The following is a 17706-nucleotide window of genomic DNA, read 5'->3' as shown; positions in this document are numbered from 1 at the left end:
TCCTTCGTTCTCCGGGCACTCGATCCGCAATGCAATGCACAAGGGTGGCACGAGGCAGTCCTTCCTGCGTTTCAGCGCAGCCTCGCTTCCTTGTTGGCAATAACACTCTTGTCACTGACTCGGGGCCCGCAGCAATGATCGTGGGGCAACTTTAATCAGCTCATCTGCTCGGGTCCGCGGCGGTGATCTTGAGGGCGATCTGAAAAGTACCTTCCTTGAGCCAGCAGGCAGTAGCAGTCCCAACGGCGAGACTGAGTGCAGATACACGCACACAGGGTTACATGGGTATTTCAAAAGTGCGCTCAACTGGGCCGGCAGCGGTGACTTCGGGGGTGATAAATAAAATCTGTGTTACACGCCCGCGCTGCAGAGGCTTGCACGGGACTAAGCATCTAAGGAATGTGGAAGCTTGGAGCAGCCCCCAACGGACCAGACTTGTAACAAGTCAGGCGGCACACTATGCTAACTGCAGCCAGCCTGTTTATCAGCGCCGCGCGCCCCTCTGCAGACTCCTCCTGCATTCCAAAGTCGGTTACGTGAACTGTTCACGAGGCGCGCGACGCGATCCGATAGGCCATGCATTCCAATGCAGAAGTTCACGCGCGCTACATTTTCCTATGGGAAAATGCTGCGCGTGGCCAGCTCCTATTGCCCCTCGTTTTTCCCCTGAGACGACAGCTATAGTGCTCTCAGCGAGAGCGCGCTTTCGCGCGCTTTTCGCAGCGAGCCCTAAAAATGATAATAATTACTTGATGTATACAAAGTTGTTTTGTAAGAATATCAATTGGTAGAGACCAGAGTGGTGAGTTCCTACTGGTTAAATCTAAACGTAGCCCATACATGGCTCTAATCAACTCTTTTAATCGGTCCTTAATTCACGAATGCCCATTGCTAAGTTATGGCCATCGGTGTATGGAAGGTGGGCTTCAATCACACAATGTTGACGTGTTTCAGATTCCTTAGTTCCTTTGTATGGGCCTCATCAGGACAAAACAACCCGATCTCTTTTCCAGGAACCGGTTTCGCTGTTGATTCCGATGCACCTTGAGTTGCCCATGTCATTGGTGACTCTGCAGCAGATTTTGAGGCCTTTAGGGAAGCAATGTTTGCACTCTTCTGGTTCCCTCTGGTACACAATCCGTCCCCAAGGATCTGCAGGATCCTCCAGTCATATTACCACCTGCAGATCCATCCTCTGTGCCTCCTTCCACCTCAAGTTTTGCATCAACTTCTGTGCTGACTTCGACTCCTGTGTCACAATCCTTCTAGTCCCTTCAACACCAGCCCAGACACCACAGACGCTGCAGAAGGACTCTTTACCAAGTCCGAATCCCAGCCGAACTCATCTCTGTCTTGACTAATGAAACGTCTTGGATTCACCCTGATACAGCCAGTCCTGGGGTAACATTCTTTCTGGTGGATACTCCATCTCGCCACAGGTTACTCGCTGCCCTCCTGCTGCACACTGGTTCCTCTGATTAGTTTTGTGCTGCTTGTTCAAGCGCATTGGGTAGAGCCAAGAAGGAAACTGATGGCACCGCACGGGGTGGCGCTTATATGCAGCTCCACATGTCACTTCCGGAGCAGAATGAAGTCACTATGGAGCCACACAGCGCCTCCCGCTGGCATATGGGTACACCGCTGTGATCGCCCTCTGGCCCCAGGATACTCTAAAGGTGAGAAATCTGAGGTTAGATAAGGTTACCACGAGAAAGAGCGTTACTGAAGGTAAATTACTGGTTTATCTGGATCATTGCCAAGGCATTTGCATTTGCTTGTCCATTACTCACCTAGCAAATGTCAAGAACTTCTGAGGGGTAGAAAAAGGAATAGAAGAATGCCCAATTCAGGGTAATCAAGTATTTGATGGAAATGGGGATAACTTAGTGAAAACGTTGACCAGGAGTACAGGACCTTCAACTATAGAGCAGCTGTATGAAACTGGCTGTCAGAACCCCTGTAAGAGGGCCACAGGGCACACAATGGCTACTGGGACCAGTTGTGGTGGTTGAGGCCATTTACTCCTGATGTCCCTGGACCCTACCTACTCTGGATCCCGCTGAACTGGGGCAAGTACCCCTTCTGCAGTTGACTGTCAGTGATAACTGCGGTCAAGAGGTCAAGGCTCCTGGGGGGGTGGGGGGGGATGTAGATGATACAGGTAAGTGAACACGACTCATAACTCAAATTGCAAAAGGTACAAACAATAAATAAATCTCCAGCCAAATACTTGCTTTTATATGAAAAAGTAGTATTTTTGTTCTAATTATAAACATGCAAAGAAATGTGACATTCAAATGCTATAACACAATCCCTCTTGAGGTCGGGACTCTAATAGGTGTCTGGCCAATCCCAGTTCCACCCGCCTTTATGTAACATGTTTAGGGTTATTCTCAATTCACTGGTGGCCAAAGTAATTATTAGGCCATACTCCCATCTGACCTTTAAGGAACCTAGTCAAAAATGTCTATGGTTCCACAGCAACATTAGCAACAATTCCCCTGGGGCCTAAAGTGCCGGATTTCAGTCTTCTCCGCTCCAACGTTATACCAGTGTTCAGTGGTGCAGCGACTGCCCTCTCCGCTGGTGCTTCCCAGGCAGGATCCTGTGCGGCAAAGTCGGGCTGCTTGTGAGGGACGATGCTGCACCAAACGTAGCTTGACGGTGCAGGCACTCCCTATTGAGCAGTAATGCCGATCGGCGTAGCTCCCACACGGCGAACACAAAAGCTACGTTCCTCTCACCCCTTGCAGAGGAGGGAGGGTGGGGGTATCATCCTCCAACTTCTGACCAGAGCTCCAAGAAGGTGTGATATCAGCAGCATCTCGGCAAACATCAGGAACTTTGTCAGGTGCAGATCATGGTGTGTGAACTCGAACCAGTGGTTACAGCATTTCTCCTTCGATCTGAGCGACGACTAGAACTCGGGGCCAAGTGATCCAGGCAGCCCCTCCTGTCATACACGATTACCACAGTAATTGGGTTTTCGGGCACAAAGTCTCCTTGTGCAATCGCACTCACTAAGGCAGCCCCTCCTAGCATATGGAGTTGCTGACCTCAACAATTACAGGTCCTGCACATCTGGCCCAAACTTAGTTCACTGGTATACAGGGTCACTGCGATGTGGTTGTGTGGCTTGGTGCTTCCCGACCCTGCTTCCTATATAGCTCAAACAATGCATCCCTCTCCTGGCATGAGAGGGTCGCAGAGACGATACTGCACTCTGGCAATGGTCTGATCTGTGCATAGCCTCACACCTCGGTAAGGGAATCCTTATGCAGGTCTCCCCACTGGACCTCGCTCTCTCCAACTCTCTCCTCTCCCTCACAGGGCACACTGGTCTTGGCAAGCAGGCAGGTGATGGTGTTCCAGGCTCCGGGGCAGGTGATCTTGGTGTCCTGAGGGATGTCCCCTCACCCAGCAGGGAGACTAGCAGGCCCTCTTCTCAGCCTGATCTCCCTTCCTGGGATAGATCCAGGCCCCTTCCTTGTGATCCATCACCGAATCAAAGAGCAGCATTTTGAGATGTAAAGGATATCTCTTCCTTCCCTACTGTGTGTCCTGACCCAGCTCACAGGAATGCAGCAATCCAGAAATCTATCTGGGGGTGAATTCCTCTCCTTCTCGTGTCTTCACCAGTCAGACCTGAGCTTTCCAAAGTGGAACCCAGGGTCCTCCATACAATGTACCATTGAAGGCACATTTACTCAGTGTACTTTCACAGCACATTTTCAGTTCAGCACTAATACCTCCATGCAGTGTACCCTTACATGTACACACGCACTCATGCACTCAGTACACACACTTCATTTGAATGCACATTAACTACGTGCATGCTGTACATCTCTTCACTCTTCGTGTATTGTACTTCACACAACCACACATACACCCAGCATATGCGGTCCCTGCGCACCCACTGTACAGCACTACATCTCTCATGTAATGTATTCCTCTCAGGTATACATACACCTAGTACTTTTACTAACCACATATGTACTACTGCTCCATCCTTGTACTGTAGCCTTCGCAGGAACACACACATCCAACTCAGAGTTACTACTCGTGCGCTATGCAATGCTCCATATCAACCTGATATAGGCCATGGGGGAGTTAATTACCCAGTAGCGGAACGTTTAAAAGGGGGTTGAGCCTTTAGGCCTCATTCCAGTGACACAGGGTAAAAAAGTACTGTTTACTACTACTGATCACTACATGGTATGCTACAACCACAGCACTCATGCTACTTAACTCCTGGTGACGGCGGTACCCTTCTACCACTATGAGAGTGGAGCTTTGGGTGCCCTTCTCGTTCCAACAAGACCGCAATCCATAAGACAGACCAATGTCACTGTGCCCACACAAGATCAGTGTTTGGCTATGCCAAAAAAAAGGATCCAGACAGCAGTCTCTTACCATGCAGAGGATTTCCCTTCCCAAAGATAGTAGTTTTTGATGGTTGAGAGCTTCAATGCACAATTTATTGACAGAGGTGGTTTTCTGCCAGTTTATAATCTCATCAGAAGGCACTCCGAAGGAATGAGGGCAACTTTCCATAACTTATTAGCTATATTTCGCCTTTAGGGGTTGGAGTACCAGATATAGACATAGCTCAGCCCTATATAGTTTAATCAGGCCACTATTGGATGTCTGTCTTCAAGGTGTGCTTAAAATGAGAATAGGATATGGTTACAAAGTTAATTGATACATAATGAATGAGACCATTTGATCACAATAGGGTCACTGCCCATAACATCCAATTTAAAATATTTCATATAATCAACATTTCCTTCACTCTAAGCTGTCTCACGTGCAGACTGGATGGGGCAGACATCTGGCATGTGTGGGGTAATTATAAGGTGATTGCTGCCTTCTGGAATTAGGTTATTTCAAATCTGAGTTGATCACATATGGTGGAAACTTTAGAGGAGTCGTTTTAGGGCTATTGCCTGTGAAAACAAAATGTGCCCCCAGTTGCAGTTCTTAGCACTGAGACTTTTGTTTGTGAAACAATGAATAGCCTTAATATTCGAGGGTGCACAACTTCCACTGTACACACCCTATCTCACTGACGTGTAAATGGGTCACGGTCCAAATGTTATCTGTTAAACAAGGAAGCCAGCTGTATGTGTGGTCATGCCCTCTCTTTCAATATTTTCTTGAGAGCTGGTACTGCGCTACACTTGAGAATTTGACATAAGTTGCGAAGTGGAGTCTCTAATGTACTGAAATCACCATAAAAGAGTTTGTTGCTGTATAGAATCTGTTGGTATTCTGACTGATAACAGCCAAACTGCAAAGTGATGAGCTGGAAAGCAGAAACATCATGATCTTGAGGGTATACGGCTATGAGAAACTGATGTTCTGATTCTTGCAGTGAAGAACATTATCCTAGTAGGTACTAGCTCAGAGAGAAACTCTATTAGCACTGCTTACCTGTGGCAAAGCTATATAGTACTCAACAGTCAATGGTGGTCTTAGTTGATTGCCCTACCAGGGAGAGGTGTGGCACTGCGGGGAGAGGTGTGGCGCCGCGGGGGAGAGGTGTGGCGCCGCGGCGGAGAGGTGTGGCGCCGCGGCCAGGGCGACTGACGCTGGAATCTGGGGACCACGGTTCGATCCCCGGCTCCGGCGGCAGGTTAGTCCAGCACCATGTGACTCTGGGCAATAGCTCGCTTAATCTTCCCGACGGCCCCCAGCGCCTAGAGACCCTTACGGGTGATTGTGCGCTTTACAAATGTGGATTATATACCACAATATTACTGTTGTAGGTGAAAAAATATGTTCAAGGGCAGGAAAGTGTGTTCCAAGGTAGGGATCCATTATGAACAGTCCCTCCACCTGTTCTCTCCTCCACCACCACAAAAAAGATAATAAGAAGTTAGCAGAAGCTATTCCTCCATATACATTTTAAAGTGTAAACACAAATGCAGGTTTCATGTACACAAGCAAAATAGTACCCCTGTAACTATTAGACTTGCAGAATTCAGCGACAGGCAATTTTTTTCCTTGATTACTTCTAGAATTCTTTGTGAATTACAAGTACATTAGAAATATGCTGTAGAAAATGTCATGAATCAAGCATTTTATGTCCAGAGATATCTGTAATTGCAATTTTCCATTCTGATTTATTGTGTTACATAAAGCAAAGAATTGAGTGGGGAAGCAATTAGTTGATGACTTTCTCATTCAAACATTTGTATTACGGGTAGAGCGGGCTGACCATTGTAAATGAATTGTTCATTGTAACTTATATCTGATATTTTGGTAATGCTTGGCAATAACATTTATTAGGGGGAAGAGAGGTTAACTTTACGCTAGCAGTACGTGTCTAATAGTGGTTGTTCATTTCATAACTAGGTAAAGATGGTTTGCCTGACTTGTTCTGAAGTCGTGTACTCCTCTTTCAGGTCCTTTGTCTTCCCAGCCACCCATGAAGACCCTGCGGGAGAGAAGAGCTACCGATTTGCCTATCCTTGATATGTATATTGCAGCCAGGGAAGAAGGCGAAGGCATGGAAATGACCGACACTGATTCAGTGTCTTCTGCCAGCACCTATTTACCCCCATTAGAGCAGCTGCTTAATTCTCCTGAGTCGAAGTTTGGTAGGTGAATCCTTTAGTACTTCCTTCATTTTATATTTAACACACTACATTTATTTTAATGAAAATGTTGTGATTAGTGAAGAAGCCTTCATCGTGATATTTGGTTAAACTTCAAGCCACATACGGCTGGCTAAAATACAAATGCAATGAATGATTGATAGGGTTTTCTGACTTATTTAATTTCATTGAACAAAACCGGCAGTATAACATTGTGGTCCTATATTTTACGATTATGCTGTGATCACAGATAACTCGGCATTATAAATGTTATTGGGTGTAGGTGGCACACATTCCCAAGAACTGTTTCCCATTGCTTCTGTAGTACAATTTTGCAGCGTAATTGTAATATTACACAACTGCACAGGGCGCTGTGGGTTTGTAGTCATTTGCTTCTCTTCTCTGTGATCTAGTAAGTTATTTTGTCCCTGTTAAAATCCTTGTGCAGTCTCATCCTGCATCCTCAGTTGTGGAATGAGCTGGAAGGCACCACAACTGCTGCCCCTTCATTGCTTGCGTCCAGCAAGCTCCCTATTGTTTATTGAGAGAATTGTGAAAGCTGCAAACAGTGCAACACAGTATTGTCAGTGTGTGCTGCGTAAGACTGTAAAGTTGGGATAGTCAGCCCAATAGGTAGCAGGGCGCTGCATTTAAGGCATCCACTTTCAAGCTATTAAGGGGAATTTGGGAATGTGCACTCTTCTGTCTAAGGTTAGGCATTAAAACAACTGTCACTTTATTTTTTTCAAAATACTACATGTTGAATTTTGTTTTTTTCCACTTTTAGTTTACTCTAATTTCTTTTACCGAATACTCACATTCAATTCTGATAAATATTCTAAGGTAGTCTGCATTGGTCTTATGACATAGTTTGCAATTTGTTATATAATGAGTATCTGTTCTGCTTGATTTGTTTTTCAATCTCAGCATTGTATGTCCTCTGTGGCTTCCTTCCTATACACATCCATGCTAGACATTCATTCTTGTAGAATTATTTCTGTTATCAGAGAGGTGTTGCGCAGTAGCCAGAGCGACTGACTCCGAAGTGTGGGGCTCATGGTTCGAATCCCGGCACTGGCGGCAGCTCAGCTCAGCATCATGTGACTCTAGGCAATAGCTCACTTAATCTCCCCGACGGCCCCCAGCGCCTTGAAACCTTAAGGGGTGATATGTTTGCGCTTTACAAATATGGATTATTATTATTATGTAATTTCAGACAACTATCCTCTATGCCTTTCTTCCTGTACACATCCATGCTAGACATTCATTCCTGTAGAATCACCTCTGTTATTGGATGTCATTTCAAACAACCGGTATCACTTAAATATTTGACGATGCTGGAGCTTTTGAAGGAATACAGAATTTGCTTAGTAAAGGGCAAGAATTCGCCTATGTCGATAGCAGCTTCCATGGAATCGATTGTTGATATCACATTTGTTGCTGTCAGTTTTGAGAAAACTGAAGGCCGCAGAAATAACAGGGGTAATATTTTATTATTAGTTGAGTCATTTAAAAAAAATCACAACCAGAGAACGAATAAAATGCCTTTCTTGGACGTTTATTTTGCATTTGACCTTTTAGTTGCCATACTGGGTGAATGCCTATTCTGCTATTTAGTATCTTGTAACGTATGCTGATATACAGCATTTTTTCAGATATGAAGAAACCGTTCTGATGGCCACTTCTAACTGTTACACCGAGGAGCTAATTGTAACACTGGTCCCAATGCACACCAAATTTCTGAGTCCATCTGCGAAGTCACTGCAGATCGAAGCCTTTAGGGAAACCATGCTCCTCGTCTTCAAGACACTTCACGCTCCCTCTAGCATGCCTTTAGGCCCCAATGGTTCATCAGAAGCCTCAAGATAGGTTATCTCTGGTCGATCCATCTTCGGCGCAGTCTGTGCCCCTCAGAGCCGCTTTATGTACGGCCCCAGACTCAGCCGACTTTGATTCTGGCACCAAAATCTGCACCAATCTCTTAGATGTTGACAACGGTGGAAGAGGAGGACCTACAGCCTATTGTGTTGTCCAATTCCAAACTAAATTTATCTTGACCGAAGGCCCCATCCCGATCCTGATGTATTTCAACCAATGCTCAACCCCTCTGACTCAGACCCAGCAGAATTACACACAGTCACACACAGACACTTCACCAATAATTTGGCGCAGACTCGAACCAGAGCCAGCTCTATGGAGACTAAAATGGGTGTGATGGGGATACCTTTGCCTCAAACTGTGATGAAGACAATTGGTATGTGGACTTCCAAGATGTAAGTGGGCAGAATGCCTCACCCAATACTGGGTTTGTTTTTTCCCTGGACAAGTGACTGAGGAGAGTGCATCATTTGCTACAGTCATTACTAGAGCTGTTGAAGTCCTTGACCTCCACCTCCCCACTATAGAGGTAAAAACAAATGTCCTTACTCAGGTTCTTCATCCTAGCCAGGCTCCATCCAAACCTCTTCTGCCCTTCAGTGAGGCCCTCACTGATACGTTCTTGGGCACTTGGGCAAAACCAGGTTCTGGACCTACAGTCAATCTCTAAGTTGCACTTTGCTGTGGACCAACTCCATGCAACCCTTTTTTGTTTTTTGCCCAGCATCCAACTCCTGGGAGTTTGGTGGTGCAGACGTCCACCAACAGAGTGAAGCCTAACATCTTTCAGACTTTCCCTCCTGACAGAGTCTGTACGTATGGAAACATTTGGCAAGAGAATGTTTCCATCATCCAGGTTTCCCTTGTGGTCGACCAATGCCATCTGCCTCCTAGGATGCCACAACCATGCACTCTGGGACATGGTTGGTGAGATCTGGCAGGTATCCTCAGAAAACCTACGGGCTTTCATGACCCAAACCATTCAGGATGGCCACATCACTCCCCTTGGGCCTTTTAACAATAGTTCAGTAGTGCCTCAAGCAGTTTCGTCCTTTTTCGTGATATGCCAGGCACTTGGTGTTTTGGTAGCACCAGGCCCCACTGCCTGCACAATAGGCATCCCGATCCATTCGAGTTCAGAGCTGTGGCTCCACCAGACACCGACCCAGCCATCATAGACAGCACACACACCTCAGCCCCCCACCCGGCCAGCAACAACTTCAAAAACTCTTTAGTGTGCCTTTAATGGTACTTTACCACCCTATAGGAAACAGGGTCCACCACTTCCTCTAGGGGTGGCAGAGCATCTCGTCTGACATGTGGATCCTTCAAATCGTCCAACGGGGCTATGCCCTGCCATTCCTTTTAGAACCGCCACACCTACATCAAAACAGCTTTTGGAGGACTGTTGATTATGCCTCCGGAGGTGAAAGCTCTTTTGGCCAAAAGAGCCATAGAGATGGTGCCAGCTTCAGAAGTCTGGACTGAATATCATTCCTCCTACTTTCTTGTGCCGCAAAAGGACAGAGGCCTTCATTCTATTGTGGATCTTTCAGAAGCCTTAATCCTATTGTGGATCTTTCAGAAGCCTTAATCCTATTGTGGATCTTTGTCCTCTCAATGCCTTCCTGTGAAATGACAAATTCAAGATGCTCCTGGTGGCCCATGTTATTTCTGCCCTGGACCTAGGAGACTGGATGGTGGATTTGGACTTAGTGGTTTCCTATATTTAAATCCCCATCCTGCAGGCCCACAGATGGTATCTGCGTTTCAAGGTGGGCTATGAGTATATTCAGTTTGCCGTGCTCCCTTCCATTCCCACAAGTGCCCTTTGAGAGTTCCAAAACTTGGTGGCGGGTGCTGCTCATCTTTGGTAGTCGGGGGTACCAGTCTTCCCCTACCTCGATGACTGACTGTTGAAGACAGCGTGCCACAGTCTGTCACACACCACCACCAGACCAGGGAGAACCTCCTGACATCACTGAGCTTCTCAATAAACCTTCTGAAGTCACACCTGACTTCTTCGCAGTGGCTGCCTTTCATCGATACCATCCTGGATACAGTGCACTTTCTGGCCTTCCTTAAGGACATTCAGGCTGTGATCCCGATGTTTCAGTCTCTGTCCTAGTCCTCACTGAGGATGGTTATGAGGGTTCTTGGCCTACTGGCCTCTTGCATCCTGCTCATTGACCATCCCAGATGGCACATGTAAGCCCTACAGTTGAACCTGAAGTCTCAGTGGGCCTGTAACCCTTGTGATTATATTCAGGTTTTGGAGGAGAGTGGAAACCATCTGCAGTGATGCCTGTTCAATAGTATTTGGACCAGTTGCAGATTCCTCTCCCTACCCAACCCAGAGGTGATGGTGATTATGGATGTGTCATTACTGGTTTGGGGGGGGGGGGGCCATCAGGGAGAAGTGGAAATCAGAGGACTGTGGTCTCCAATGGAGACCTGCCTCCACATCAATTTGCTTGAGTTGCAGGTCATTCACTTAGAAAGAATGGCTTTCTTGCCAACCATCAATAGGTGGCTGGTGCAGGTTCTCACAGACAACACACCCACCTTGTACTGAGCACTCAACAATAGAGAGGAAAGGGGAGAGGGTTCCTCATCCCGTCCCCTAGCAGCCCGCCATTTATCTTAAACACTGGGATAGGGGCTCAATAATTCTCTGTTTTCAACCCCTAGCAGTCCCTCATTAAACAGTAACCTTCTAGAGTCCCATTAAAGTGTACCCTTGTCCTAAGCCTCTATTTACAATGTTTTTATATGATTATTAATTGCTTAATATTGCACCAGTCCAATGTTCAACATAGTTTTGTGTGTTTGAAGCCTAGAGGTGTCTGGGCTGGTATCTGGTCCGGTTCACAATTGCGATCTCTAATGCAGTCCTGACAATCCATTGCAAAGTTATAAATTTGCACGCTCATCCCCGGCCACCAGTATTGTGATTGCAATTCTATTAGAGATTTCAAAATCTCTTGGTGCCTCAGCCCCATTCCCATGTGTGCTTCTTGAATCAAGTAAGCCCTCCGGTTCGTGTTTGGAATTACTCTGTCCCCCACTCCAGGGATTCGAGCAAACGGAACGGAGTTCGCATCAATTATGTATGTATTATCGAGTGGATAATTTAGAGGTAATGCGCATAGTCGCCTTTTAATGAGGCTTTTACTGCCAGCATGGTTTCTCCATCTATTTGATTTTTAGAACGCTTTTTTGTAGCTACGGAAGCCGGTTGAACAGCTGCCGTTGTGGCTTTGTTAGCCAATGAATTCCCTGCAACGTGAACGCCATCACGTCGAAGACTCTGCGTATGTATCACGTGAGTCTTTCGTAGTTCTTTCTGTATAGTTTTTTATGCTTTATTATGACACCTGTCTCATCTTTCTAACCGTTTTCAATCCAGGTCTGCATGAAATCATTGTAAGACTGGACGCAATAATACGAATCGCACACTATTAGTGTGGGGAATTCGCGATCGGCATTCTCAAGCGCCATCTTTAAAGCTCGTAGTTCAGCTCGCTGAGCTGTACAGTTTCTGAGTGATTCAGTTTTAGTGACCATTGGTCTGAATTTACCTATGCGCTAGCGACCTTTAACAATCGCACATGCTGCATTGTAAACTTGTTTATCCACAACGTAGTGTTGTGCAAATTTGTCTGTGTAGATTACACAGGCGTACTGTTCGAGAGGCAGAATTTCAGTCGGCAGAGGATATTCATATTCGTATTGGAGAAATCCTTGCGTTTTTAAGTTAGGATCAAATTCGTATACTACGTCTGATGCAGCAAGAGAATTAACCCATTGTATCCATCTCGGATGTAAAGTTTTAGGATTCGGAATGCTGGCTCTTGTTACTGCCTCTAGGGCAGGTAACGGTGTAACGCTTATTATACGTTTACCTTGTGCCAGGGCTCTTTCTTTTGCTACAGCAGTTTGTACTGCAGTCAGAATTTTTTCAGTAGAACTGAATTTCATTTCAGCTTGTGTGTACAAGTGTGATTTATAAGCTATTGGTACCGTTTCTCCCTCATTAGAGGTCAGGTACATAAATCCGCATCTTCCTGGGATAACTCGGATTACAAGGTTGCGTTCGTTTGCGCGTGTTTGCAGTTTTGTTTTAGTTAACATGTCTGTTTGTAATGATGTTAACATTTCTGTGTATTTCTGTGTCCAATTAATTGGTTTGAAATCAGGTTTTATTAATTCGTAGAAGGGTTTAACCCTCTCTGCGTAGTTTAGAATGTAAGTTCTTCCGAAATTCAGGAAACCTAGAATTGATTGTAAGTTTTTGACTTGGAGTACTGCACACTTCTCTAAGAAGTTGTCTGCTAGGCTTTTGCCTTCACTTGATAATTCATATCCTAAAAATAGGACAGGGAGGTGGGCAATTCTTGATTTTTTAAAGTTGAATTTGTACCCTTCAGATGCAAACCCAAGTATAATGGTGTTCACTCTTTTCAAGTGTGTCTCCAGGTCATCGTCTGTAAGATAGATGTCATCGACATAAGATAATGCCTCATCATCATACATTTGTAGTAATTTTGTTACCCTGGCTGAAAATAATCCTGGGCTGTTCTTGAATCCCTGGGGGAGACGACAAAATTGCCTTTGGGCCCCCATACTGGAGAAAGCGGTCAAATACCTGCTTTCTAGTGCAATGTTTTGACAGAAGAAACCATTTGAAATATCTAATGTCGTTTTATATTTTTTGTGCACGATGTTATTCATTAGTGCTGCACTGTGAGTTTTGTACTGCAAAGGATTTGCAACAAGAGTTTAGGTGTCTGTAGTCCAAAACTAGACGATATGAATCGTCTGGTTTGGAGACAGGAAACAAAGGATTGTTCATTTGTGAGATGCATGTTTCAATCACCCTCTGATATTCAAGTGGATCTAAGATCTCCCTGACTTGTTTTTTAGCTTCTTGCTTAACGGGATACTGCCTCTGTGCAGTGGGTTGATTTTTTAAGTGAATTTTATGGTGAGGAGAATCCTCATCCCATCCTACATGATTTTTGTATAATGCAGGGGCTTGGGCCACTGCCCATTTTCTAGCATATGTGTATTTTTTATGAATTGGAATGTGATTTGAGAAGGCAAGCATAATCATTTCTTCGCCATGTGGGCACTCCCTGACAAACTCTGGTGGCCAGTCTTTCTCGGCCAGCAGGATATCATAGCCTTTAGATAGATTCTCCCAAAAGAGACCTCTTATTTTCCTAGTTTTGTCCCCCTCTATACGTAATGTTATTTCATATAATTTATGGGGTACACTAACTCTGGTTTCCACTTGAAAGTATTCATTCGTGTCCACTGTCTCCAGAAGATTCATCAGGATCTTGCGAGCTATGGTCACTTCTGCTGTGCTGTCTAGCATTGTCTGGGCCCATTCTCCGTTCTTGAGTTGTGTCCTCAGAATCCTCCGCATGTTTTATTTTAATACTAGCTACCTTCTTTTTGGGAAATTGTAATTTTTTACTTTGATGAGCAGGTTCCTTGTCTTTGGACTTGACGCGCTCTTCTTTATGTTCTGACCATCCTTTTTTTTCCGATTTCTGTGAGGAAGTCTGAAAAGATCGAGAGGGACGTGTATCATTATCTCGATATCTGTCAGGTTTTCTTAAATTGTCCCTATTTCTAAGGTTATATCTTTTTTCAGAGGGCTCCCGTTGTGGAGACCTGTCCCCCTGTCCTGGAGATCTATTTCTCCGTTGGGGAGACTTTCCTCTGGACTGAAACTGTTTTTCTGCTGGTAATGTTATCCATGAATAGAATACCTCTGTCTGCCGATATTCATGGGCCTCTACCACAAATATGACTGTACCACCTCTTGATGATACTCCATTTTCTATAAGTTTTATAGTTATGGTTTCCCTTATATTTGCCGGGATGAATATAGCATCCGGGTCATTTTGTTGGAGAGCTGTGTTATCTAAGACCACTTGAGCTGCTATTCTAGCTCTCTCCCTTTCTTCGTCACTTTCCGACATGTTTTCTGACAGAAAGTTTGCAGAGCAAGTTTCAAGGAAACACAGATTAGGTGCACAATATTTTGGAACACTGTATCCTTCAGCGTTGATTAAACCGAAAACTAATACATAGGAATCTTTTCCTACTAAGTTTTGGCGGATATTAACCTTTTACCCACTCCAGACGTCTATTGGAGTTTTTACGGGAAAAAAGGGGTCTGTGTGAAAAGCACGACTGAGTTACTCTAGTATCTAGCATTAAATGATCGCCTTACCAAACGTTGGACGCCATGTAGTGTAGTTCCTATATTCCCAATAGGCTCTGCGCATTGGAATAGCATAAACGATAGTTTAGACGTAGGACTTAGGTCGACTAGGTCTCTATTGAATATGTTAGACTTAATTGTGAATGCCAGCTAGCTCAGAGGTCACTAGAAACTTTCTCAGATTCACAAGAAGGGATTAGTTTCTGACAACCGCATAAACATGCCAACTTTGCTCCCCCAAGAATAAGGAGTATATCTCCAGAGTCACGGAAACAATAGATAACTATTTTACTCAGTCAATCGTGCATGCTTAGTTTCACCAGAAGTGCAGAGAAACAGAGAGACGGGCGTTTTCAATTAAAGAGGTTATTTATTGAACAGTCTTCTTTCTCATGCAAGAGAAGTGAATTGCTACAATTGCAATACTTGTCATAAAGTAAAGTGCGTACAGTTAAAGGAGTACTGTAAAATAGTACTGTAAAAGCATGGTATGGTTTCTAAGCCATACAGTGTTTAAAATAGATAAAATACATACAATGATAAAATAATGACTAAACGTACTCAACTGGTGCTTCTAAGATACGCCTACCCCGGTGTATCTAACCTAAGCCTAGTACATGGGAAGGAGTAAGTTGGATGTTGTTTGAGTTAAGATAGTTTCTGCCAAGAATCTGAATTAAGAATTCTCTAAGGGTCTAATCAGCTCCGTACCTTGGTTATAGAATGAAGGAGGTCTTGTATCTCTCTCTCAGGACTCGATCTCCCAGCAACCCGCAAGGTTGACAGGGAAACACTGGAGCTGGATTTCTCGGCAGGAGAAAAGACAGCGTCTCTCTGTGCGTCAATGGGAGAGACGGCTTCCTTCGGCACTCGCTATAGCAGGGATTCGGGCAAGTAGATAGCCGATCTGCTCCAAACCACCGTGTGTTTTGCTAGGGCAGATGCTGGTATATTTATACCTGGAAGGTGCCGAGTTTGACGTAAGGTTGGACATAAGACCTCACTAAGAACTCGCAGTTCTTTCAGGACTCCAGGAGTTCTAGGACAAATCAATACAGAAGCAGGGGGAATTCCCGGGCTACTGGAGGCTTGGTTTGTTTAAGAACGCGTTGTGCTTTCTAGGAGTCTATGGGAGTAGCCTTGCTGTATTTGGACTGAATTGGCTATGACTTAATATAGGTATTATTCTTATGCCTTTATAAGGATATGATTTGATATAACCACATAAGGGCATGAATCGGGAATATTTAAATAGGGTCCTAGATTCGTCTACAACAATGGCAGCCGACCCACAGGTTTTTACTTCCAGAGCTAAAAACTCTTTGTGCAGCAAAGTCCTCCGATGTACTAATAAGTTAGAGCATACACAAAGTAAAAGCATTTACTTTTTTTTTGCCTGATGACACAAGTGACACATCAGGTCTTCCGGTTGGGTCTTGTTTCACCGCTTGGGAATAAAGTCAAGAGATAGAAAGAGACCAAATCACATTTTTATAAATCCCCTCTTGATAGTCCACGACAATGCGGATTGTTCCTTGCCTGCATTGTAAGAATTTATCCCTAGCCACCCATGCGCTCGTTTTGCCAATGTTGCTTTATCCTCCATGCGTCTTTTCTGCTGTATACATTTATTCAAAGTTTTCTAAAAAGTATAATCACCAGTGTTCACTTGCTTTAAATTTAAAAAATGCAAGATTCTCTATGCTTCTCTGTAGATGCTTGGCAAATTGACATTTCCCCCTCTACAGGTTTATTTCCACCCAAGCCAGATGTGGCAGTGAACCTTCGGGGACACTCCACAATCAATGACAACATTTAACAAATGCTCCTTGTCTAGCTAGTGATTGTTTTATCAAAGAGAATTCAAGCCTTACTTGGGCTGAAGAAGCAGAATTTGATAGCTGAAACACTTGTTTATAAGTTCGTATCACAAGCTTCTCCTGAAGATCAGCATCTTTACCCACCATTATCTCACCTCTGTATGATATAGTCAGAATCAATTTTGATTTCATCACTGTTATCAATGCCTTAAGATTATGCCCCGACAGGCTTTTCCTCAAATTAGAGAAGGCAACATTTAGTGCATCTTAATATGCAATAATATTTTTTTGTGCAGCAAAGGACCTCCTCTAGTACAATTTGAACCTAGGTATGTGTGTAGGTTACAGTTTCCTCAATTTTGCCCCTTTGAGGCACCATTTCTCCTGTTTAGTTATTTGGCGATTTAAGGATATTAGTTTGGTCTTTTAGAGATTGATTTCCAACTGGTTGATAATCGATTAATTGGCGAGCCTATTAATCAATCTTTGCAGGCCTACTTGAGTATCACTTAACAGGAGCAGATCATCTGCATATAGGATATTATACAACTGTTGCCTGCCAAGACTCGGAGTATGCGACACCACTTCAGCAAGAGACTGCAAAAGATCCGAAATAAACAGATTGAAACTGACATCCGTGTGCAGGGGTGGTGTTTATATGCAGCTTTACTCTGCAATGTCCTGGACAGTATGGAGCCAGCGAGGAGCCATACATCGCCAAGTAGTGGCGTGCAGGAGTATTGCTGGAGAAAAGTGTTGGGATCCAGTTGGCGCCTAGCGAGTACTCAGAGGTGAGAAATTTGTGATAAGATAAGAGTATCCACTGAACTGAGTGTTACTGAAGATAAGTAACTAGTTCATCTTGATGAGAATTCAAAGGTCACCGCCTGGCTTAGAACTTCTGTCTGAGCTTCCAAGTCTGTAATAGAGTAATGCCAAAAAAAGGTGGTACAGGAGATATCGCCTTTTTTATTAACCTCTACAAAGGTTTTCTGGGTTACTGCCACTGTACAGCAGTAAACAGGTTCATTAACTGTACATTACTCTGAAGCTAGACCACTTCATGTAGGTAAGTAGCTACCTAGTTGCTTTTTGTTAAAGGCAATGAACATCTGTATATTTGTATGGTAGCATAAGTATTGTACAGAAAATTAAGGTTATGTTAAAA

General features: G+C 44.4%; 1 protein-coding gene across 1 annotated transcript in view; it reads left to right on the top strand.

The window, feature by feature from the left end:
* The window catches only part of GCC2 (GRIP and coiled-coil domain containing 2), a 413631-nt gene that overhangs the window by 339101 nt on the left and 56824 nt on the right, over window positions 1–17706 (top strand). Inside the window, exon 20 of the mRNA XM_078658140.1 lies at window positions 6408–6602. Coding sequence (XP_078514266.1) covers window positions 6408–6602 — 195 coding nt within the window. The remainder of the gene's footprint in view (window positions 1–6407; window positions 6603–17706) is intronic.

This window comes from Lissotriton helveticus, chromosome 8, assembly GCF_964261635.1.
Source record: "Lissotriton helveticus chromosome 8, aLisHel1.1, whole genome shotgun sequence".
NCBI lineage: Eukaryota > Metazoa > Chordata > Amphibia > Caudata > Salamandridae > Lissotriton > Lissotriton helveticus.
This window is presented reverse-complemented; position numbering and strand designations above follow the sequence as displayed.